Source organism: Peromyscus eremicus, chromosome 14 (assembly GCF_949786415.1).
Source record: "Peromyscus eremicus chromosome 14, PerEre_H2_v1, whole genome shotgun sequence".
In the NCBI taxonomy this organism is placed as follows: Eukaryota; Metazoa; Chordata; class Mammalia; order Rodentia; family Cricetidae; genus Peromyscus; species Peromyscus eremicus.
Genome location: NC_081430.1, coordinates 24,853,690 through 24,879,607, shown reverse-complemented (window position 1 = coordinate 24,879,607; position 25,918 = coordinate 24,853,690). Strand labels below are relative to the sequence as shown.

General features: G+C 42.9%; 2 protein-coding genes across 5 annotated transcripts in view; one reads left to right on the top strand and one right to left on the bottom strand.

The window, feature by feature from the left end:
• The window catches only part of LOC131924505 (signal recognition particle subunit SRP54), a 68,097-nt gene extending 51,015 nt beyond the window's left edge, over window positions 1–17,082 (bottom strand). The window contains exons 1-4 of one of the 3 annotated variants that reach the window (XM_059279823.1): window positions 16,875–17,082; window positions 4,209–4,318; window positions 1,124–1,215; window positions 50–134 (exon numbers count right to left, since the gene is read on the bottom strand). In XM_059279823.1, coding sequence (XP_059135806.1) covers window positions 50–134; window positions 1,124–1,215; window positions 4,209–4,286 — 255 coding nt within the window. In that variant the 5' untranslated portion in view covers window positions 4,287–4,318; window positions 16,875–17,082. Of the gene's footprint in view, window positions 1–49; window positions 135–1,123; window positions 1,216–4,208; window positions 4,319–8,227; window positions 8,362–16,874 lie in introns of those variants that run through there. The other 2 variants (XM_059279825.1, XM_059279822.1) reach the window with 2 other exon arrangements.
• A 431-nt stretch (window positions 17,083–17,513) lies between these two features.
• LOC131924182 (uncharacterized) overlaps window positions 17,514–25,918 on the top strand; it is a 34,362-nt gene continuing 25,957 nt past the window's right edge. Inside the window, exon 1 of one of the 2 annotated variants that reach the window (XM_059279413.1) lies at window positions 17,514–17,664. In XM_059279413.1, coding sequence (XP_059135396.1) covers window positions 17,568–17,664 — 97 coding nt within the window. In that variant the 5' untranslated portion in view covers window positions 17,514–17,567. The remainder of the gene's footprint in view (window positions 17,665–25,918) is intronic. The other variant, XM_059279415.1, reaches the window with a different exon arrangement.

The window sequence follows — 25,918 nt, the reverse complement described above, 5'->3', positions numbered from 1 at the left end:
GGACTCAAAAGCTGTGTTTGATGGAATCATACTCTTGATACACTTTTACCTTTACAAGTTCTTTAAATACAGCATGCTGAATCATTTTTCTTTTGTTCAGACCAGATGCCATCTCTTCAAGATCAATTGCAGACCTTCATAACAGTGACAATTGGGGTAAGAAGAAAAGTCCGTTAAGATAATCTGAAAGTATTTCTATCTCACAGAACGTTGAGTACTCAATCATTCATATTAATGATCTAACTGACATTCATATAATTATTACAGATCCATAAGATTATACCACAAAGAATTATATCATAAAATACTAGATAGTTTTTCAAGGCTTTCAGTTCAATGCATAAGTAGTAATTTCTCTGGCTATCACTACAAATATTAATTTTATTTTTCTTGAAGTTTGTAAACGTTATACACAGAAAATCACACTGACTTTCTACTTCTAAGTTCTTAAATGCTCGTAGTTCTGTATCCCTCCCAGACTATCAACGCAGACAGAAGGAATGCTAGCACTGGGATTCAGGAAGTTATCAGAGGTGCCTACACGCTCTAGATGCCCACCCACATGCCTCTCCCAAAGACCACACAGTACTCCTTCAAACAAGGACAGAGAAACAAAAATGGAGAACAAAAGAGAATATGATTCTTCAATCATGAAGAAGACTGACTCAGGTAATCTTACCACAATTTCATGAAAAAACTGAATTGTTAAAAAGCCTTTACATTAATGTTGTATCCCATTTAGCTATAGTAAATGACTGAACCCACCAAATAAAGAAGACAGAAGAAAATCTACAACGAGATGAAGTTATCTTTGTTCACTGAGCCACCATTATGGAAATACACAGTCCTCTTCCTTCCCTCCATCTAACTCTTCCAGCCAAGGCTGACCCGAGACTCATAGAGAACTGAAGCTAGCTGAACTCAGAACTTCCCTTGCCTCTGTCTCCCAGGCATGAGCCATCACACCCTGTTCCACAGGCAGTTTTCTGACACATGAGTTCTGTAGCATTCCAGTGCTGTATAAAAGTATTTCATGATAAAGCAAGCTTTCCTAGTCACCTCCTCAATCCCAGTAAACCAAACTTGGTTTGTCCTGTTTTTTTACACAATTAATTCAACTTACTTAACATTTTCTCTCAGTTGCTTCACTAATTTAATATTAACATCTGCTTCCAATAATGCTGTACATACTTCTTTTAGCATAGCATTTAATACCTGAAAATAAATAAAATTGAAATATGCTTAATGTTTTACTTCAGCAACATAAAAACAACAGTTGATCAGGTATCATGTACCACCGTAGCTTAATAAAGATATAGTAATACCACACTACTGGAGGTGAGAAAAGATTTTTAATTACCTTTGGAGAGAAAATATTAAATGTCCAGTCATTCTATCAAAATAAGCCATGGCATTTAGTTTTGCACAGGTATTAATAACCAAGTAGTAATCATAACAATTTTATTCTTTTTGTTTTTGGATTTTTTCAAGACAGGGTTTCTCTGTGTAGTTTTGGTGCTTGTTGTTATTCAGAAAGCTCTTGTTTTAGTTATTGTGGATTGTAAGACTAAGCAACAACTTAAGTTGTGATTTAATATTAGTAGGAATTATTAGAGAAACCTTCACGGAGGAAATTAGGGGAAAAGATTCTCTTCCAGTAAAGAAAAATCTGAACTAACTTTCCATTTCTGTTAAATAGTCTAAGTAATTTCTAAGTAAGACAGTCTTAAAATTATTTCATTTCATTAGTTTTTTAAAATACTGATTATTAAATTCTGTATTAGAATTTTTCCTGAAACTTCAAACACAGAAAACTTTTGGTCATGAGCTTAGTTTTTAATGGATGAGCCATCTCAACTTAGAATTGGGTTTTTTTGTTTTTTTTTTTTTGGTTTTTTTTTTTTTTTTTTTTTTTTTTTTTTGGTTTTTCGAGACAGGGTTTCTCTGTGCAGCTTTGCGCCTTTCCTGGAACTCACTTGATAGCCCAGGCTGGCCTTGAACTCACAGAGATCCACCTGGCTCTGCCTCCCGAGTGCTAGGATTAAAGGCATGCGCCACCACTGCCCGGCTTAGAATAGTTTTAATGTATTAGTTCATTTAATTAAATGCTACGTTCACATTTTGTACCTTATAGGGTTCACTCACATTTTGATCACATAACTATGAAATGGCTAAAGCGGGACCTTTAGCCAGGGATTCTAACGTGAAACTCAGAACTTTTTTTTTTTTTTATGGTTTTTCGAGACAGGGTTTCTCTGTGTAGCTTTGCACCTTTCCTGGAACTCACTCTGTAGCCCAGGCTGGACTCAAACTCACAGAGATTCACCTGCCTCTGCCTCCTTAGTGCTGGGATTAAAGGCGTGCGCCACCACTGCCCAGCTAAACTTAGAATTTTTTCATTGTTACTACAAACTAGAAAGAATACCATGGACTATAATCATCTGCCTTCAAATAACAAATCAGTAAGATACAATGGCAACAAGCCATTGAGTAGATAGGAGAGTGAGAGACATAGTATCTTCAACTTAAAAACTATTAATACCACTGAACTGGAGAGCTAACTCTGTGGCTAAGAGTACTTTCTGCTCTTCCAAAGGATCCAAGTTCAGTTCTGTGGCTCATATATTTGAATGTCTGGTTCCCAGTTGGTGGGCTGTGGGCTGTTGTGGAGGAGGTGTGACCTTGTGAGGAGGTGTGCCCTTGTGGAGGAGGTGTGCCCTTGTGGAGGAGGTGTGACCTTGTGGAGGAGCTATGTCACTGGGCCATAAGCTCTGAGGTTGCAAAGGCCCACAGCAGGCCGTCTGACTCTGCTTTATGCCTGTAAATTAGATGTAAGCTCTCAGCTACTGCTCCAGTGCATGTCTCCCTGACTGCCATGCTCCCCACCATGATGGTCAGAACTGTGAGCCCCAAATTAAACTTTCTTTCTTTTTTGGTTTTTTGAGACAGGGTTTCTTTGTGTACTCCCGGCTGTCCTAGAACTCACTCTGTAGCCCAGGCTAGCCTTGAACTCACAGAGATCCACCTGGCTCTGCTTCCTGAGTGCTGGGATTAAAGGCGTGTGCTACCATCACCCAGCTAAACACTTCCTTTTTTAAGAAAGTTATTTTGGTCAGCAATAGACAAGTAACTAAGACAGGTTCCCAGCACCAACATGGTGACTCACAATCATCCATAACCCCAGTTCCAGGGGATCCAATACGCTTTTCTGACCTTTGTGTATCAGGCACATAAATGCTGCATAGACATACAAACAGGCAAAATACTCATAAAATTAAAAACACACAAAAGTTTAAAAACACATAAAATTAAATAAATAAATAAATTTTAAAAACCCCTATAAATCCAGAAAGACTATTTCAGATATGATCATGGTTTCAGTTATGATTTGTCATCAGAATCAGCTGAAAAACCTTCTCTGAGGAAGTAAGGGAGAAAAGCTCTGCCTCCCTGGCTTGACCTGCCTCACCCTCCCTACAGTACATGCCTCCACACTAAGGCAAAAATGCTCCTCTTTTATATGAAGAATGCTGAATGAAAGATACAGAAAAAAAACAGGTAAGCACATGTCTACCAAGGAGAAAGAAGCCCAAGAAGTCTTAGTTCTATGTTGAGACAGAGCAGCAAACTACATTTCCCGATTCAAGTATTTCAAAAGCTACACCGTTTTGTTTGTGGTGTGTGTGTGTGTGTGTGTGTGTGTGTGTGTGTGTGTGTGTATGTATATATGTGTGTATGTATGTATGTATACATACACACACACTAAAGGTAGGTTTTTCCTGTTTTGTTTTGCTTTTTAAGCTCTGACTAGTAAGATGAAATAACGGCAGGAGAGATGGCTCAGCGGTTAAGAGCCCTTGCTGCTCTTCCAGAGGACCCGGGTTTGATTCCTAGCACTTGGGCACCTCACAACCCCCTGAAACTTGAGCTCCCATACCTAACCTCTTCTGGCCTCCTGGGCACCTGCACTGGTACGCATACAACCTCACTCAGACATACACATAATTAAAAATAAATTTCAGTTAAAAAAAAAAAGGTAACACGGTAGTTGAATTTTCAATAAAAAGCACTCCTTAATGTTATAGCGTATTTACAGTTATTAAATCTACATCAAATTAAATCACAACTCTAAAGGACATCACTTAGTCCAGCTCTCTAATCCTAGTAACAATGTACCAGCACATGTATCTTACACTGCATTTTCATACCTCTTCATTGATAATGGTGGCATTGCTCAATGAGCGTAATGCTGACGTTATTTTTCTTCCAAGATCTGCTAGAACCATCTTGAAGGCTTTAAGATGTACTTATGAGAACTCTAGGAAAGAAAAGAAAACGTTAACTGAAAACTATTTTCTCATTAACTCCTAACTGAAGAAAAAAGAATATTTAATTCAAATTAAAGTATTTTTAATTTCTATTGCCCCAACCTGCAACTTTAATACATGCATGTTGGAAAGGTAAAATGGCTATTTGGTTACGATTTAAATATCTTCCATTTAATATTTAAATTTAAATATTTAATTAGAGAATTTTATTTAAATATTATCCATTTAATGGGTAATATTTAATTTCATTTAATTCCATTTAAATATCTAATTAGAGAAGCTTAGACATAAGTGGTCAGATTTAAAATGTCAATATCTGTTGATCTTTAGTTAATCTTGCTCTCTTTTTGGCACATGCTCATGAATATGTGTAACTGAATGACACACTGTGTCCACTTGTAAATAAAAGGGGATTCGAACTCTCCAGAAATGGTCTTAATTCCCACATCACAGAACTCCGGGCTATTCTGAATCTTACTCTTAAGCAAAAAAGAAAAAGGAAAAGGAAAACTTACCTTAATTCATAAATCACTTAACTTTTCTAGCACAAAACAAATCAACTGCTGAGCCAAATTAATTACATGACAGTCACCCATTAAATTACTCCACTGGCACACACCTTTAATTCCAGCACTTGGAGTTCAGAACAGACCTCTATGAGTTAGAAGCCAGTCTGGTCTATAAAGAGTTCCAGAACAGCCGAGGCTACACAGTTGAGACCCTGTCTCAAAAATAAATCACATTACTTCATTTTATTCCCCTAACCAGCAAGGAAACAATTGTTCTCCCCATTCTAAAGCGATTTCCTGATTTCTTTTTTCTCCAAGACATGGTTTCTCTGTGTAGCCCTGGCTGTCCTGGAACTCGACGCTCTGTAGACCAGGCCTGCCTCTAGCTCCCAAGTGCTGGGATTAAAAGGTCTGCCCGGCTGATTTCTTGATTTCTTAATTCCAAAATACAGTAACCTCAAAAATCCTTTCTCTTAAGCCAGGCATGGGACTTCTGAAGTCCCAGCACTTGAAAACAGGGGAGCAGGAGGAACAGGAATGAGTTGGAGGCCAGACTGAGTTACATGGGACAGTCTTGAAAAAAAAAAAAAAAAAAAAAAAAAAAGGTATAGCTTTATAAAAGTATACGGATATACTGCTCCATGTCAGGATGACAGAACACACAGAGGTAAGTAAATATGATTGTACTGCCTGCCTCAACATGCTTTACTTACTAGCTGGTAAGGCAAGGTATATGAATGAACAGCAGAATAAATGCCAAAACAAATTCCTCTGGCCTAACTACAGAGTAGAAAATGAGCTCCCGAGTCTTTGATTTTCAGCCTGTCACGTTAGCCTTTGGACTGCAATTACTTCACTAGCCTGCAACTGCAGCATAAGCCTGCCACTTGCCAACAACTCCTGCCCCACTTTAGACTTGTCAGCATCCATAACTGTCTGAGCTAATTCCTACAATAAATACCTGTCTCTACACACATAGTAATAATAATAATAAATAAATTGGTCCATTTCTTTGGAGAATCCTGACAAATGACTAGTAAAGTAAACCTAGCAATAAGAGGTCACAGTAATCACAGAAGGAAAAACAAAATTAGGCTAAGCTAAACAAGATAGGCTTTATCAAAATTTGACTCTGAAATATCGGCAAACTAAACAGGTGGGATGTGAAAGAGAAGAGCAGAAATGCAACATGGGAAAGCCATAGGGGTGGTGACAAGGCATTCAAGTCAGGAGCAAGCACGATACAGAAGGGATAGCAGTTTTAAAGGCTTGAAAACAGTCCAATATAAACTATATTAACCAAAAGATAACTGCTCAAAATAATTATGCTGGCAGCCCTGCTGTGGATAACACTTTTGTACACTGGTTTAATAAAACACTGATTGGCCAGTAGCCAGGCAGGAAGTATAGGCAGGATAAGCAGACAAGGAGAATTCTGGGAAGAGGAAGGCTGAGTGAGGAGACACCAGCCCATCGTCCAGGGAGTAGAATGTAATGACACACAGTTAAAGCCACATACACGTGGCAACATATACATTAACAGAAAAGGGCTGAGTTTAAATGTAAGAGCTAGTCAGTAGTAAGCCTGAGCTAATGGCCAAGCAGTTTTAATTAATAAGCCTCTGTGTGTTTACTTGGGTCTGAGTGGCTGTGGCCTGGACAGGACGTAGGAAAACTTCCAACTACACAGCCCTTTTGAGATTATCTAGACTTGATCCCATTTTTGCAGAGTATACAAGATACTAGAAATAAGACAAAAATAAGCTGGGCATAGTGGCCCATGTCTAAATCTCAGCACTCCAGAGGCAGAGGCTCTGTGAGTTCAAGGCCAGCCTGTCTACATAAGTTTTCCAGGACAGGCAGGGCTAAAGAGACCTAATCTCGAGAGAGAGAGAGAGAGAGAGAGAGAGAGAGAGAGAGAGAGAGAGAGAGAGAGAGAAGGAGGGAAGGAAGGATGGAGAGAGAGAAAGAGAGAGAAAGAGAGAGAGAGAGAGAGAGAGAGAGAGAAGGAGGGAAGGAAGGATAGAGGAAAAGACGAAAAGAAAAACCAGCTGGAGAGATGGTTCTGCAATTCAAACTTACTGCTCTTCCAGAGGACTTGAGTTCAATTCCCAGTTCACACTTAAAGCAGCTCACAACTGCTCGTAAAGCCAGTTCCAAGGGAATCAGGCACCCTCTTGGGACCCACACACATCGGTACTCACAAAAATGGCAAACATTCACACAGATTCATACACATATAAAATAAAAATAAATTCTTTAAAAAAAGGGGGGGCTGGAAGAGATGGCTCAGTAGGTAACAGCACTAAATGCTCTTCCAGAGGACCCAGGTTCAAGTCCTAGTTCCCACATGGCAGCTCACAGCACAGCTCACAACTGCCTGTAATTCCAGTCCTAGGGAATCTGATGCCCTCTCCTGGTACCAGGCATGCATGTGGTGCACAGATATACATGTAGGCAAAAAAAAAAAAAAAAAACCCATAAACATAAAAACAGAATAAAAAAGTTAATTCAGCCGGGCGGTGGTGGCGCACGCCTTTAATCCCAGCACTCGGGAGGCAGAGCCAGGCGGATCTCTGTGAGTTCGAGGCCAGCCTGGACTACCAAGTGAGTTCCAGGAAAGGCGCAAAGCTACACAGAGAAACCCTGTCTCGAAAAACAAAAAAAAAAAACAAAAAACAAAAAAAAAAAAAAAGTTAATTCAAAAGGAAAACAGTGAGAAAATAGCTGATGTATCTGCCACAGGGAGACTTAAGAGACTGAGCTTAGGGGAGTTAAAGATGTAGGAAGAGGAAATGAACTCAGGATCTAATAATAGAAAGGAGATATCTCAGGCTGAGTAATTAGTAAACATTATATTCCAACTCAAGCAAAATTTAGTAATTTACAAGTTAAAAATAATTATTATTTCCAGGTGTGGTGGTGCACACCTTTAATCCCAGCACTTGGGAAACAGGACAGGAGATCTCTGAAACACTGTCTAGATTTTAAAAATAATTAAAAAAATTAAAGCTGGACATGGTGGTACAGACCTTTAATCCAGCAGAGGAGACAGAGATAGATGGGTCTCTGTGAGTTGAAGTCAGCCAGGGTGAATCAGTGAGACTCTGTCTTAAAAAAAAATTTAAAATTGCAGGGCTTCATTTACTTAAGATCTCAAATTAAGCCAGGCGGTGGTGGCGCACACCTTTAATCCCAGCACTCGGGAGGCAGAGCCAGGCCGATCTTTGTGAGTTCAAGGCCAGCCTGGGCTACAGAGCGAGATCCAGGAAAGGCGCAAAGCTACACAGAGAAACCCTGTCTCGAAAAAACAAAACAAAAAAATTAAAAATTTAAATTAAAATTTTAAATTATTGCTGCCATGATGAAAATGAAAAAAGTGTTACTTACCTTAACCAAGGTTTTTGTTTTGTTTTGTTTTTTAACAGTTACATGGTTGTTTAACCTCAAAGAGCAACTACTTCATGGAAGGGTCAAGACTTATTTCTTGTCCCATACCCAGCAAGCTGAATCAATGAAGTAAGTACTCCCCAGGGAAGGAGTGGTGTTTCGGTTCTCTCCTTTCATCACTGCTACCAGCAGACACAGTCCATCTGTGACACCGCAGGGACTGCTTAAAGTGACATCATAAAAGTTAAAAATGGATCTGGGGGGCTGGAGAGACAGCTCACAGGTGAAGAACTCTTGCTCTTCCAGAGGATCTGGGTTTGATTCCCAGCACTCACATGGTGCTTCACAACTATCTGTAACTCCAGGTCCATGGGATCCACATCCTCTTCCAACCTCGGCAAGGTACCAGGCACATATGTATGCAGTACACATACATACATGCAAGTAAAACACTCAAGGACACACAAAATAAAAAATAATTTTCTCAATGAATCTAGATGGGCATGATGGCACACACCCTTAATATCAGCACTTGGGAGGCAGAGGCAGGTGGGTATCTGTGAGTTTAAGGCCAGCCTGGGCTACATAACAAATTCTAGGACAGGCAAGAATATATTTTAAAAAAAAAATCCAATTTCTTGTACTATAGCTCTTTTTTGTTTTTGAGACAGTCTCTCTACACAGATCTGGCTGGGATTAAAGGTACACACCACCATGGCAGAAGGAGGAGGAGGGGGAGGAGGAGGAGGAGGAGGAGGAGGAGGAGGAGGAGGAGGGAGGGAGGGAGGGAGGGAAGGAGGGAGGAGAAGGAGGAAGAAGAAAGGAGGAGGAGAAGAAGAAACAAATGTGACATTTTCCAACACACCCTTCTTTATATAAGTATTTTTCTTTTTTAAAAAAAAATTATTATTTATTTATCTTAAGGCAGGTTTCATGTATGGCTGCCTTGAACTTGTGAAGTCAAGGATGACCTTGAACTTCTGATCTGCCTCCCTCCACCTCCCAAGAACAAAGATTACATGGTGCTGGAAATTGAACTCAGGGATTCCCGCAGCCCAGATAGATGCTTACTCTACTAACTGAACAACATGCCCATCTTACCCACGTACCTTTAGCAGCACACTTTACAAATATTTTCTTTATAAAAATCTAGACTTCAGGAGAATCATGAATTCCAGGCCAGCCTAGGCTAATAGCAAGTTCCAGGCCAATCTCAGTTAGTGAGCCATGGTTCCAAAAGTAAAATAATAAAATTCAATTAAAAAAAAAAAGTGGCCAGGCGGCAGTAGTGCAGGCCTTTAATCTCAGCACTCAGGAGGCAGAGCCAGGCGGATCTCTGTGAGTTCAAGGCCAGCCTGGACTACAGACCAAGATCCAGGACAGGCACCATAGCTACACAGAGAAACCCTGTCTCTAGAAAAACAAAAAAGAAGTGGTATATGCCTTTAATCTCAGCACTTGGGAGACAGAAGGTCTCAGGTCTCTGACTTTGAGGACAGCCAGGGCTATGTAGAGAGAAAGAAAAGACCCTGAAGTTCTTCTCCAACATATTTATCCAAGAGAATACAAGATATATGTAAAAACAAAACATGATCAGTCACAACATCATTATTCATAATAGCTAAAAAATAGAAACAACCCAAATATCCCCTCAATTGATGAATGGCTAAGTAAAATGTGGGAGAGCCATATACCTGGCTATTAATAGACAATAAAAAGAAATGAAGTACAGAACATGCTACAACACGGATAACTCTTGAACACATTATGTACAGATGGTGACAGCAGTCACAGAAGACCTGATACTACCATTTCCCTTACAAAACACCCACAGTAGGCACATCTACAGAAACAGTGTAGATCCACTGTGGCTCAGGGAAATAAAATGGGAAGGGACTGCGAGTGGGTATGGTGTTTGGGGGGATGGAAATGTTCTAGAACTCACTATGGTGGTGGCTACACAATGCTGCAGATTCATTGGAAGCCTGATTCAAACTGGACATTTCAGGTAAACTGATTGGGATAAGAATCATAGTTAAGGCTGGCAGATGACTCAGTTGGAAATGGATTACAGTGAGGGGCTGAGTTTTGGACTATAAATGCACACCACAACACACCACTTTTTGTCTGTCTGTCTGGTTTTTTTTGAAGCAGCCTTTAATGTATCCAAGGTTGGTCTAGAGCCCATTATATACCTAAAGACCTTGAACTCCTGATCTCCTCCCCAACTCCTAACTGTTGGATTACAGGTATGCACCACCACACCTGGCAGTGAGTATTAATTTTTTAAGATGTACTTATTTTAATTTTATGTGTAGAGGGTTTGTTTGCCCACATGTATACTTAGTGCACACTTACACATTTTATTTTTCAAGTCAAGAAGAAAACTTTTCCAATAAGCTTCTTTGTAAAATACAGAGTTTATGCTATTAGTTATATAAACTAGGAATCCAGCTAGGTGTAATTTGTACTCATTCATCCATTCATTAAATACCTACTAATGCTCCATGAATTGTGCCAGCATAAAAATGTCTTCATTCCAAATCAATATATTAACATCAGATTAATACAGACAAAGCTCTCTTGTTAATTTCAGAAGATAAATTACCTATCATACACCACAGAATCTCACTCACTATACAGTCCTGGCTGCCCTAGAACTCTCTATGTAGACCAGGATGGCCTGGAACTTGGAACAATCCTCACACCTCTACCTGAATACAGTTGTGTGCCACCACACCTAGCTAAAATAACTGGTTTTCAGGGTTTTTTGTTTTTGTTTTTGTTTTGTTTTGTTTTGTTTTTCGAGACAGGGTTTCTCTGTGTAGCTTTGGAGTCTGTCCTGGAACTCGCTCTGTAGCCCAGGCTGGCCTCGAACTCACAGAGATCTGCCTGCCTCTGCCTCCCGATTACTGGGATTAAAGGTGTGTGCCACCACCGCCTGGCGGTTTTCAGGGTTTTTCAAAGTTAAAATCTTAACATTAAAGCTAACACCGTAAGCCAGGTGTGGTGATGCACGCTTTTAATCCTAGCACAGAGGCAGGTGGGTCTCTGCAGACTCAAGGCCAGCCAGGGCTACATAGTGAGACCATCTCAAAAACAAGGAAAAAAACAACACCAAAACCACAGCAACACTTCATAGTTGTGTGTGTATGTACATGTGAATGTGGTCACACATGTGTGTGCGTACATACAGAGAGTAGAGGTACCTCAAGTGTCATCACTCAGGAGCTGTGCGCCTTGTTTTTTGAGATAGGGTCTCTCACTGGCCTGGCACTTGGCCAAGTAGGATAAGCTGGCCGGGAGCCCCAGGGCCAGGGCCTGTTTCCATGTCCCCACGAGATTACACGTATGTGCAGCCTGGCTATTTTATGTGGGACCCTGGAATGAAATCAGGCCACTGTGTACATAAAGCACTTTAGTGACCAAGCTACCTCCCCGGCTCCCTTAGACAACTTTAGTAAATTGGAGTATTCTGGCTGGGCATAAGGATTACAACAACATCTCCACCATTCTTGACTCTTGGCTGTGTTTACCCAGGGTTTTAAACTACAAGAGGGTTTGGACTCAAGTCCTCATTCTCACATGGCAAGCACTTTGTCACCCCCCGAGCTGTCTCTCCAGCCCCAACCTCACAGTCTGATGGAGGAAAGGGAGAGAAACTTCAACTAGGGTAGGCGTGGTACAGCACACCTGTAACTCCAGCGTTCAGAAGACCGAGGCCGAAGGATCATGAGTTTTAGGCCAACCTGGCTACCGAACAGGCTTTATTTTAAAAGAGAAGGGTATTCCTCCCTTGGAACCTCTCTCATCCTCTGGAGTTTCCTCACTTTTCCTTAATAAATCCCCATTTGCTCTGAAAGTAAATATAATTGTAAATGATAACGAGGTGCCCGGGGAAATGGCTCAAAGCTTCATCCTGTGCACGCATGAGCACCCATTAAAAGCTGTGCGGGCCTACACACCAGCACTGAGTGATCCAGGGAGCCCAGTGGCCGGCCAGCTGGTCGAGATGGTGGGCTTCGGTTTAGTTAGAGTCCCGGTCTCAACCGCCACGTGTTCCCGCTCACCTAAGGCTCATCGCTCCAAAGCTTCAGATGAGCACGCAGACTAGGGTGACTGCAGAACCCAGGAAGGTGAAAAGGCACCCTGGCTGGGGTGGGGAAGCAGTAGACAGGGGTGTACCAGAGAACAAGTGATCTGAGGGAGAGGAGAGGAAAAATAGAGCAGCGCTCTAACTAGGGAGGGAGGGGGAGATCAATACAGACAAAGGACAGGAGGGTGAAACCACCATAAACAAGAGTGCTTGAAAAGAAATCACACTACTAACAAGCTACCTAAAAACAAAACAAAAACTGTAATATAATTAAGTCTGTATATAAATACACACATACAGTTTAAATCAAATTTCCTCATCTGGGCTCACAATGTTCCTCCAAGAACCAAAAACCATCTAATAAAGACCCAATACCAAGCAGGAGAAGCCCTCTTTTCAGTTGTCAGGGTTGTCCAAGAGACTCCCAGAACATTATAGGCTATTGCTATCACCCTCGGTTGCTCTCCCACCCCCTAGAGGTGGAAGACAAGCTCCTATTAGTGAAAACACCATGTACTTCAGACACAGGGCCCAAGCTGACCAGAAAGCCTCCTCCCTGAAGACTAGCTTTCTTGGTACCATAAGGCACCATGCAAGCTTCCAAAGGAGGGAAGCAACCACCAGTCCTACCCAGCTCTGACCGTTATAAACCACATCAACTAGTACGGTACGGTAACACAGTCAGGGTGAAATAGTGGCGCACACACCCTGGCGGTGACCAACAGCTCTCCAGGGGGCCTCAACCTGAAGGAGCAATTACAGGAAACTAGGGAATACTAAGAGCAGGAGAAACGGTCAGCCCTGAAACCACCTCCACACCAACGGTCGGCCCTGAAAACAACCTACACACCAATGGTCAGCCCTGTAAACAACCTACACACCAATGATCAGCCCTGAAAACAACCTACACACCAACAGTCAGCCCTGAAAACAACCTACACACCAACAGTCAGCCCTGAAAACAACCTACACACCAACGGTCAGCCCTGAAAACCTACACACCAACGGTCAGCCCTGAAAACAACCTACACACCAACGGTCAGCCCTGAAAACCTACACACCAATGGTCAGCCCTGAAAACCTACACACCAATGGTCAGCCCTGAAAACAACCTACACACAAGTCATATACAGAATGAGCAGGGTGTGTTTATGTATTTAGGAATATATATGTGTGTGAGTATGTAACAACAATTAATGAAAAAGAGGCCATAAATTTGAAAGTGCACAAGGATATATAAGAGGGTGTTTACTGGGAGGAAAGGGAAGGGGAAATTATGAATTTTATAATCTCAAAAAATAAAAAAAAAACTCAAAAAAGATTTTACAATTAAAAAAGAAAAAAAGGCCCTGTTAGGTAGGGGTTAGGCAGAGAGGGATAGAACACAGCCAACATTCTCACCTAGCTTCCTCCTCAGACCTGCAGCCACATAGACACTTGCTCAAACACATGCATGTGCACAAACATACCCCTCCTCCCCACACCATACCTAATAAGCAACAGTAACTAAAAAAACAAGGGAGGGGGTGTAGTACTGCACAGCTTTTATTTTGGAAGGGAGACTTCTAGACCTCTGTGAGGCCAGCATGGTCTACATAGCATGTTCCAGGCCAGCCAAGGCTACATAATAAGATCCTATGAAAAAAAGAAAAAGGCAAAGGGAAAAAAAAAAGGGAAGCGGGAAGGAAAAGAAGGAAGTAAACCAAAACCTACAAAGGTCCTTTCCTAAGACACCGGTTGGCTGTCAGGTCAGTCATAAAAAGAATCTTTACGCAGGAAAACTGAAGAGAAAAAAAAATCCTTGAAAATAGTTGCTTCTGAAACTAAAAAGAGCTCTGATGGGAAAAATGGAAAAGGGGAGGAAGGCACAAGCCCAAGCAATGTTACATTAGTTACATTTATACAATACCTATCAGCTCAAAGAAAACCCTCAGTCAGAATCCCAGGGACAATAATGTGGTGGGGGAGGGGGGTAGTACTTATCTAAACTCTTGATTAGAAAAGCAAAGCAAGCCATTATAGACCCTGAGGTGCAGTCAGGTCTAGAAATCATTGCACGCAGCAGCATCCTGCAAATCAAACACAGGAATGGAAAACTGTCCTCAACTTTTTGTTTGTTTGTTTTGTTTTCCAAGACAGGGTTTCTCTGTATAGTCCTGGCTGTCCTGGAACTCACTCTGTAGACCAGGCTGGCCTCGAACTCACAGAGATCCACCTGCCTCTGCCTCTTGAGTGCTGGGATTAAAGGCGTGCACTACCACAGCCCAGGATGTCCTCAACTTTAAGTCACTTAGGCAGAGGTCCATTACAGGTATGTTTTACGTGGGAGGTTGAGGCAAGAGGATCACTTGAGGCCATGGCTCCAAGGTCAGCCAAGGCAACATATTACGATCCTGTTTCAAAAAGGGAAACAAAAACTGTATGTTCACATATAAACATATATATAGAATAAGAACACCTTTAGACAACAGCAAATGCATCAAATAGAGAAAAATCCAAGAGTCAGAAGTCTACAAATAATCCAAACGTTTGGACAAGAAAAGCGCTCCTGAACAACAACAAATAAATGAGACAGAGTCTACAGGACTGAATGACCAAATGGCTGTAAAAAGAAGAGGAACAAGTCAAAAACTATTCCTGTGATTCCAGTCTGAATAGCCAGGTGGCTAATGATGTCATTAACAGATGAATGGAAAGCAAAAGGGAAGTTGATTTGAAAGTTAGGAAAATCAATACAGAAAAAAAATTCAAGAGTCTTAGTTACTCAATGGTCTACAACCTAAGTAAAATGTCTACCTCAGTGTTCCTTTCATTACACTGTTTTGTGGTGCATTTTAGGAATGGGGTATTGATAACAATGCCCAGGTTCACCTCCAATTCCTGTGCCCCAGTAACTTCCCTTCCCAGCCTACAAAGTAGCCAACACATGTGGCTGAGTCTTTCTTAAAATTGAACATACACATACCACGCTCAACAATAAGGGTCAAAACTCAAAAACACACCGCTTCTACACATTTCAACATACACCACTTCTATGCCTTTCAACATACACACTACACAACCTGGTGGGACATGGGAGATGGAAAGAGCTCATTTGCCTTGGGCCTACTGAGTCCTGCAGAAAGTGCAGAACTCTCAAAATGAAGGCTAGAAAAAGATGCATGGAGAGAGATGGTCGGCCTATGGGAACGATGCATGGAAGCAGCACATGTGGGTGAGAATGCTCAGGGGAAATCTATGGAGGATCGTATGTTCTAGCAGTAAGGGGCAAATGAAAGAGAGATCAACCAAGACTGAAAGCATCCCCAAGAGACTAGTTTTCCTCATCTTCCCCTCCTCCAAAAGCACACTGGGAAAAGAAAAAAAGTCTAAGAGAAAGAAAAGCTACCAATCCAGTAGCAGGCACAGGAAGTTACAGGAGCACTCCTTGGATAGTATTCTTTATTTAAAGTCAGAAAATACTAATCAGCCATATCAAACACAGCTGAGGTAAAGGGAAATGTCTCCCTCCTCTGCAGCACTCCTGCTCTGTCACAGGTACTGTACCAAACGTGTTACCCAACCCTCTTCATCCTCATGAGCCTGTTAGGAAATTGACGCTAGATTTCAACAGCGAGTAGTTCAGACAAATCTCTTAAGGGGGGACATTAACTTTCATCCCTGTTATCCTATACTTCTTTATGCCTTACCAGAGTTTCTCATTATTCATCAGGCTAGAATAAGTATTTGTGGACTTTTTTTCTCCTCTGTACTGCTAGCCTCTCCATGTTGGAGCTTGTGTCCTTCATTACTTTATCCTTACAGCTTTAGAAAAAAAAGAAAGCCCCGTAAACATTTTGTTCAAATGAATATCTAACAACTAAGTGAAGACTGGCAACAAGAAAGCCGATACAAGCTGAGAGGTTGGTGCCTTTAATCTCAGCAGTGGCAGAGGCAGAGGCAGGTGGATCTCTGTGACTTCGAAGCCAGCCTGGCCTACAAAGCAAGTTCCAGGACAGCCAGGGTTGTTACACACAGAAACCCTATCTCGAAAAACTAAAAAGAAAAAAAAAAAAAAAAAGTCGATATAAGAATTTTTTTTAATAAAAACAAGGCATTGTCATATAGCGTCAAACTGATAAAAAAAACAAAGTCGTCAGTATATCTTATCACTGTTCACTGAACTATCTTATTAATTTCGCCAAGATCTACTCCAGACAGAAAGAACATTATGTTAAGCACTAAAAAGATATCAGATAAAATCTGATACATTATCAGAAGGTTTGGGGCAAGCAGCCTCATCTAAAACCGTTCAGGAAAGCCATCAGTGAGTCAAGACAACAAATGCTTACATCGTATTTGGCTCGGGTAAATCTGAAGACAAATTAGAAGGGTAACAACGCATCGATAGAGGACGAGCGATAACAGCGTCCGCACACCTCCGCCTCGGCGATCACAGCCTGTGGCGACGAGAGAAGACTCCCGCAGGAGCGTCTCGCCCAAACTAGGGCTCCGGCTGCCCGGGGCTACCTTCTCAGTCGCGCAGAGCGAGGGAAAAGCCCCGACACTCACCGCAAAAAGGCACCCCTCGAGCCGCGGCCCCACAGGGCCGGCGAGTCCTTGGCGAGGCCCCACGCCCGCAGACGGAAACCCGGGAAACACTGGAAGGCAGGAGGACAGGGGCGACCCCGCAGCCCAACTTCCCAGCTACATAAACCAGGGGCCCAGCGCCCAGCACCGTGAAGCCAACTCCCACCAGCTGGAACACCGACGACTGCCACCGAACCTTCCGCCCAATGAGGAGACGTCATCACTCAGCGTGGTCCAGCCCTTCGCGAAGAAAACATACTTCCGCTTCCGGGGCGCCAAGCCGCCGCTCCGCGGCTGGCCTCCGCTAAGGGTTTAAAGGGTGTGTGCTGTGCTTGAGCTGACCTTTGAACTCAGTATGCCACCCGGACGTCACTGCGGCGGCAAGCTGGCGGCGGAACCGGCCCTGCCCGGGGTGCAATCTCGAGGGAGACGTCAGGACTCGAAGAGCCACCTTGAGAAAAAGCGACTAGGCGACAGCGTGCAGGGAGGACTCGGGGGCGAGGGGGCGAGGCTCGGGGGGCTTCTGCAGCCGGCGATGAGGCGGGGACCCCCCCCAAAGGGGCGGGGGTCTTAGCGGCTCCGCCCCCGTGAGTGGAGGCTCCGCGGGGGGGGCGGGGTGGCTGGCTGCGCGTGCTCAGTGCGATCCTGTCCCTGTCCCGCCTGCTCACTTGCGCCATGGACTTTGGCTCCGCTCGGCGAGCCGTGCTTCAGCTGCTCGGGACTACGGCTCCAGCAGATGTCCCGGCACTGCTCCACTGGATGAGAACTACCCGTAAGCGGTCATAGCCAGAGCCCGGCGGTTTGCTGCGGGCTTTGATCTTTTCAGGACAGGGTGGGGCTGTGCGCCGAGTCTCTAGGCAGCTCTTGAGCGCCGCACACCTCACGCCTGCTCATCCCAGTGTATTTTAGGATTGGATGCCTGAGAACCAACTTGAGGTGGTTTTGTGATTCCCCTGCCGACTTTAGACAGGCTTCTAGAACCTCGTTGTTCAGTTACTCGCTTAGGCGGATTCTGCCTGGAATGGCAATGTTCAAAAAAGGTTTTTGGCTGTAGAGTTATCTTCAAGGTTTAAAAACAGAAAATGTTGTAGTTAGTACATTTTTTTTATACATGGCAAAAGAGACCATTTAATAGTTTTTCGAGGGTAAAATGTAAAAAAGACTACTTTTAAGCTGTTAATAGTAAGTGAAAAGTCACAAATTAGAATGGAGGAAATGTGATTAGATCTAGTTATTGGATAAAATTGAGATCTTTTCTAGCAGAGTAAAGCCTGCTGAAAGCACTGTCTTATTTTATATGCTATCCCCTTTTTGGAGAACTGGACCAGTGTGTGTTGTCCTTCCATACTGCAATCCCAAGATTGCTTTCATTCAGACCGATTACCTTTAAATATTCATATTTGGTGGTGACCTCCAATATCTTGTTATTTTTTGAGGCAAGGTCTCTTGTAGGACTACTTAGAACTTCTGGTCCTCCGACATCATCTCCCTGTGCTGGGTGCTGGAGGTCAAACCCAGGCCCTTGTGCTTGCTAAGAAAGCGGTCCGCACCTTCTGAGCTGCACCCTCAACCCCAGCTTCCAACTTGAGACCTTCAACCTTGACCTGTTAGGGAAAAAGGGTTTTTGGTGTGTAGAGACAGCTAAAGCCTTTAGATATTATAATAATGATTGTTAAACATTTTGAGAGATCATTTTAAGTGAGACACCAAACTAAAGTTGGCTTGAGGCAGCATCTATCTGATGGCAAAGTTTATCCTGGAAAGTACAGGAAACCAAAGATATCACTTGTATACACATACAAGAAGAGTGTGTTCAAGACAGGAATTCACAAAATATGCTTCTCTTGAGACAGGGTCTCACTACGAACATGTTGTCTGTCTTCTATCACTTCATTAAGCCTTAACTTGCCTGTTTCATCCACCATCACCCAGTTATTTGTGACAACACCAATTTCCTTCTAGGGATTTGTTTTTTTTTTTTTGTTTTTTTTTTTTTTTTTGGTTTTTCGAGACAGGGTTTCTCTGTGTAGCTTTGCGCCTTTCCTGGAACTCACTTTGGAGACCAGGCTGGCCTCGAACTCACAGAGATCCGCCTGGCTCTGCCTCCCGAGTGCTGGGATTAAAGGGCGTGCCCCACCACCGCCCTCCTTCTAGTTTTTCCACATACTTCAGTATCTGGTCATTTATTCCGAAAGCATTATTGATTACGAAAATACAGTGTTGGGACTGAAGAGGGTAGCTTATTGGTTAAAGGTTCAGGCTCACACCAAAAATGTATCATAGGCTAGAACGATTAGCTCAGTAAAGTGTAGGGGGTCTCTGCAAGTACCAGGGCCAGCAGAGTAATGATCCTAGTGAGACAAGAAGAAAATTCAGTTCAACATGACTCATTAGCCAGTGTTGGTTTGAGCTTCTAGAATCTAACACCGGGCAGTTTGTTTTAGGTGTATTTAAGTATAGTACAATTTGGGGGAAAAAAGCTTCTGGTGTAACACAATCCTGTGTGCACAAAGAGGCATAATTATTTGGAAACTCTTCTCAAAGTACATGTCACTTCTTCCATGAAGATGGGTTCTAAAGATAAGCTACATGTGTTATCTTAAGGATCTGGGGGAGGATCTGGTGTGATCTTGGTCATACAGGTAGCACAGAGGTCATCTGGTTCTGCTTAAGGGAGCTTGGTATGGCCTGGCCCAACAGACAGCACCAGGATCACCTAGTGCAGGGCTTCTCAACCTTCCTAATGCTGCAGCCTTTTTTTTTTTTTTTTGCTGCAGCCCTTTAATACAGTTCCTCATGTGGTGACCCCCAACCATAAGATTATTTTGTTGCTACTTCTTAACTGTAATTTTGCTGCTGTTGTGAATCATAATGTAAATATCTGATATGCAGAATATCAATATGCAATCCCTGTGAAAGGGTCCAAGACCCACAGATTGAGAACTACTGACCTAGACTATTAGCTGCTTCCAGTCTCAGACTTCTGAGAAGAAAATCAGGTTATATATCTTTTCCCTTTGTCTTTTTTTTTTTTTTTTTTTTTTTTTTTTTTTTTTTTGGTTTTTTTGAGACAGGGTTTCTCTGTGTAGCTTTGCGCCTTTCCTGGAACTCACTCTGTAGCCCAGGCCCCCTTTGTCTTAATTAGGGTTTCTATTGCTGTGATTAGACACCATGACCATGGCAACCCTTATAAAGGAAAAACATTTAATTGGGGCTGGCTTACAGTTCCAGAGGTTTAGTCCATTATCATCATGGTGGGAATCATGGCTGTGTGCCATCAGACATGGTGCTGGGGAAGGAGCTGAGAGTTCGGCATCTAGATCCACAGGCCGAGAGCTGACTTGAGCTTCTGAAACCTCAAAGCCTACCGCCTAGTGACACACATCCTCTACCAAAACCACACCCACTCCAATGACACCACACCTCCTAATAATACCAAATAGGTGTATTTAAGTATTCAAACACCTGGGTCTATGGGGACCATTCCTATTCAAACCACCACACCCTTGAAAAGACAGCCTCGCACTTTTAACATTCCTGGTTTCCCTAGTGCTGTTTGTGAGTGCAAGGACCTTTGGGCTCCTGACGGCAAAGTGCTTGATGCACAACCATGAGGACCTGAGTTCCATCTCTACCTCTCTTCGCCCTCCAAACTACTGGGATTACAGCCTGGCTGTGTTATATCCTAAACCCCTAAGTGTATTAATATAAAAAAGTCACATAAAAAAAGCCTGACAGTGGCGCAGCAATGTGACCCTAGCACATGGAATCCCAGCTCCGGAGAAACACATACCAGTTCCTGGGGGTCCCTAATCAGCCAGCCTAGCCTAATTGGTGAGCTCCAGGTCCCAGTAAGAGACCGTGTCTCAAAAACAATGTAGAGGGCCTGAGAAATGGCTCAGAGGTTAAGAGCACTGGCTGCTCTTCCAGAGGTCCTGAGTTCAATTCCCAGGAACCACAAGGTGGCTCACAACCATCTGTAATAAGATATGGTGTGTGCAGATCCTCTGGCATGCAGGCATATATGTAGGCAGAACACTGTATGCATAATAAATAAATCTTTAAAAAAATTAAAAAAACAAACAATATGAAGGCACCTGAGGAAGACAGACACTGAGGTCCTCCTCTGGCATCTGCATGCATACAACACACAAATGCACTGGTGCCTTTCTCTGGCACTTGCATGGTTACTAAAATAGCTTCCCCCTTGGCCTTGTTGAATTATCTGTAATTGAAATCCCCAGGTTTTAGAAGCATCAATTGAGACTCTTGTTCAAAATTGGATTGACTTTAAAGTCTGTTCTGGATGTTAATTTAGTAAAAACGTAGTCCCAATATCACTGAATAAGAAGTATGTTTTTACCTTTATTTTTAAGTTTTATTTTGTACGTGGTTGTGGCAGGAGGAGCATGCCACAGTGTGCATGTGAAAATCAGGACAACTTGGAAAATTGGTTCTCTCTTTCTACCATGTGCATTCCTGGTATCAAAGTCACAATTGTCAGGCTTGGCAGCAAGGGCCTTTGCCCACTGAGCCCATCCCACCAGTTCTGTTTTTTCTTTTTAAAATTTATTTTTATTCATATGTCTGTTGAGAGTTGAATGCCACATGTGTGCAGGAGCTGCAGAGGCCAGAAAAGGGTGTTGAATCTCTTGGAACTGGGGTTCCCGGCAGTTGTGAGCCACCTGGTGTGAGCACTGAGAGTCATACCCAGATCCCCTGCAGGAGCAGCTGCAGCAGCAAGGGACCCTAAGCACTGAGCCCTCTCTCCAGCCACCGCCCACCCTTTCATAAGGGAACTTTTATGCCACTCTGCTGCCAAGCTTCTACTCTGGAAGTTTGTAATTAGAAAACAACTTGAGTTTCTAAAGAATGTTTAAGCCAGGCAGTGGTGGCACCCGCCTTTAATCCCAGCACTCGGGAGGCAGAGCCAGGCGGATCTCTGAGTTTGAGGCCAGCCTGGGCTACAGAGTGAGTTCCAGGACAGGCACCAAAACAACAAAACAAACAAACAAAAAACAGAATGTTTACTATTGTGAATATTTTAAGAAATTAGATTACTTGAAGGAGTGTTTTGTTTTGAGTTTTGTTTTATTTTTGCTTAGTTGGGTTTTTTGTTTGGTTGGGGTTTGTTTTTGTTTTATTTTGTTCTGGTTTTTGTTTTTTTAGACAGTGTTTCTTTGTGTAGCCCTGGCTGCCCTGGAACTATCTCTTAGAACTACCTCTGCCTCCCGAGTGCTGGGATTAAAACATGCCACCACTGCCCACTTTGTTCTGGTTTTTTAAACGAGTCCCATGCTATAGCCCAGGTTGGCCTTGAACTGGGGATCCTCCAAGTTCTCTCTGCCTCCAAAGTATTGGGATTACAAATGTGCCATCTGTACCTGCCTGTATAGTCGACCAAAATAAGGAGTATATTGTTATACCTGTTTATTCGCATGATACACAACACCAAATTTTAACATTTACATTTCAGTTACATGTTTAAATTACATTTCAACACGGAAGTGGTTTTGTTTGTTTTGTTTTGTTTTGTTTCATTTTGGCAGACTCTCGTCTAGCCCCAACTAGCCTTGAATTCCTTGATTGGCCCAGGATGACCTTAAACCCGATGCCCCTGCTTCCACTTCCCGACTACTGGGATTTCAGGCCTTCTCCCTTCCTGGGTTGTGCAGGGCTGAGTGCAGAACCCAGAGCTTCATGCGCACTAGGCAAACCTTCTACCCACAGAATTACTTCTGTACCCATTCTCCTGCAAGCTGTCATGATTTCATTTTTCTTTATGGTTAAATAAAACTCCATTGCATGTATGTGCCCCCTTTTCTTTATCTGTTCATCCTTTGAAGGACATCTCTACTGAGTTCATTTCTTAGCTATTGTGAGTAGGGTAGAACTGAACATGAGTATACCTCTGTCTCTGTGGTATGTTGATGTAGAGTCCTTCGGTTGTATACTGGGAGTGGTATAGCTGGGTCATTGATAGTTCTATTTGTACTTTTCTGAGGCACCTCCATACTGATTTCTGTAGAGGCTACATCAGTTTCCATTCCCGTCAGTGTATGTAGGAATTCCTTTTTCGCCATGTCCCCACAAACATTTATTGTGGTTTGTTGCATGGTAGCCGTCCTGTTGGATGGTTGGAATCTCAGAGCAGTTTTCATTTGCATTTCCCTGATAGCTAAGAATGGAGAACACTTCAAATGTTAGTCATTTGTGTTTCTTATTTTGAAAAGTGTTCAGTTCGTTCGCCCATTTACTGATAGAATGACTTGGTTTTGGTGTTTAGCTGTCTGAAGTTCTTAATGTATTCTAGATATTTATCCCCTCCAATATATAGTTGGGAAGGCTTTTCCCCCATTGTGTAGCCTGTCTTTTTGAGACAGGGTCTCACTGTGCAGTCTGGAACTCTCAATGCAACCCAGGCTGGCCCCACACTGGCAGAGATCCACCTGCCTCTGCCTCCCATGTTCTAGGATTAAAGATGTAGGCTACTATGCCCAGCCTAGCATTAGCTATGGCCTTTACCATTCCAGCAGCAATGTGAATAATCCAGTCTCTCCAGATTTTTGCCAGCATTTGATTACCAGTATTTTCAAATACTTAGTATGATATCAGATAAGACTAGGGCTGAGGCAGGAGGATTACAAAGATGTTAAGGCCAGTTTTCACTGAGCCATCTGACCAGCCCATAAATTGTGCTTTTAATTTCCATTTCTCCTTATAAAGGTGAGGCTAATCGTTGATTTTGTAACCAGTGACCTTGTTGAAATGACTGGTGTTAGCAGGAATTTTTCTGTAAACTCCTTAGTACTTTCTGCACGGATAATCATATCATCTCCGTATAGGCATGATTTCCTTTTTAATGTTTTTATTTTTTGAAAATGTCTTTCAATATATTTTGGTGATATTCTTTCCTTTCCCCAACTCCTCCCATATCCCCCACCCCACTTCATGCTCTTTCTCTTAGAAAACCAAACCAAAAATATGGAGTGCTTCGTGAATTCTCATGTCATCTGTGTAACAGCCGTAGGCGTGCGGGATTTCTTTCCCTGCCCTCTCCGGTTCTCCCCAAAGTGCATGTGTTTTCTTTCTTGCCACGCTGGCTAGTACTACTGCCTTTGCTGTATCGAGTGAGAACGCCGAGGCTGGACAGCCCCTCCTTCCCTGGCCTTCCATCATCATCATCGTCATCATCGGATGTGTTAGCTGTAGAGGTTTCTTTGTAGGTACCTGGAGCACTCCTTTCTTCTTACCTGTTTACTCCGCCCTCTCTACAGGAGCAGGAGCCGCTTTCCTGGGTCATCTTGCTAGACTGCCTTCCACTGATGAGGGAAGGCAGAGCCAGCCTGCTGTGCTCTCCGCTACTGGGCAGAAAGTCAGGGCATCGATGGCCAGGAGACAGCAGGCTCCGCTGATGGTCGGCCGGCCACTACTGCCCTGTGTGGGGTGCGGGCTGGGGCTCCCTAGTAGAAGCAAGCAAGTGGAAGTGTCCTGTCTGGGACCAGAAGTCTCCTTAATTTGAATGATAGGGCTGCATAGTAAGTACCATATAACCTAGTACTTACTTGTGCGTTGTAACTCACTAAAGGTAGAGCTTTGGATGAGCAAGGAGGATGATGTAGGTCATAAAGTTGAAAGGAGCAGTGTATATAGGAAGTAACATATGAAACAATGCATCTCGAGCAGAACTATTAGGGAATAGTGAGAATAGAAAATGACCTCACACCTCTTAGAATGGCTGTTATCAAAAAGGCCAGAAAAGACAAGTGTTGGCAAAAATGTGAAGAAAAGGGATATTGCTGTATAGTGTTGATAGGAATGTAAATTAGTGTAGCCATTTTGGAAAGTGGTATTGGGAGAGGTCCTCTAAACACTAAAAATAGAATTAAAATATTCAGCAATTCTATCTCTGACTATATATCCAAAGGAATTAAAATTGGTATAGCAAAGCTGCCTGTATTATTTCAGCATTATTCACAGTGTCTAAAATATGGGGAAAAAGTGCCCATCGACAGATGAGTGGAGTTTTAACATTGTACATACACAATAGGATATTATTCAGCCTTTGTTATTTGTTTGCTTGCCTGCCCGCCTGCTTGAGTGGTGGCATTGAACCTAGGGCCTCCCACATGCTAAGCACACAGTTTTGCACTAAACTAAGCCTCAGCCTTTAAAAAGGAGAAATTTCTGTTAACTTGCAACCACTTAGATAAATCTAGAGAGTATTGTGTTATGTACAATAAGCCAGGCACAGAAAGACAAATGCTCTGTTATCTCACCTTGTTAGTTACTTTTCTCATCACTATGGACCAAATAACCTCACAGGAGGTAACTTAAGGGACACAGGAACGCATGGTGAGCGTGTTCTCCGCAGCCAGCCAGGAAGCCAAGACCGTGGACTGAACCAGGGGCTTTTATCCCTCTAGCCCCTTCCCTACAGTCCTCCCTCTCTGCCTGTAGCCCGAACCCTAATTGGTCTTAATAATTAAAAACCCAGGGTTAGATATCAGGGTGAAAGCAGAAAGATCAGAGAAGCAGAGCAGCAGCCACTAGAGAGACTTCTCACCGCTACCGAATCCTCAGACTGAAAGGGGCTGAGCTCCTGTCTCCTCCCGCCTTACATTCCTCTCTCTGCCCAGCCATATCACTTCCTGTCTCCACCTCCCAAGTGTTGGGATCAAAGGTGTGTGCTACCACCTCTTGTCTCTATTTCTCTTTTAGACTGGATCAATCTTGTGTAACCCAGGGTGGCCTCTGCCTCCCGAGTACTGGGATTAAAGGTGTGCACCACTGCCTGGCCTCTATGGCTAACTAGTGGCTTTATTTGTTAGATCACCAAATAACACTCTGATCTTCAGGCAAACTTTGTTAGATCACAAAGTATCACCACATCTGCCAGCTAGGCCCTTTGTCCACAAAGTTCCACAGCATCCCAAAACAGCACTACTAACTTAAGATCGGGTGTTCAAACACATTCAAGGGCTAGCACGTACATGTAGAGTAGGAAATTACCAAACTTGGAGAAC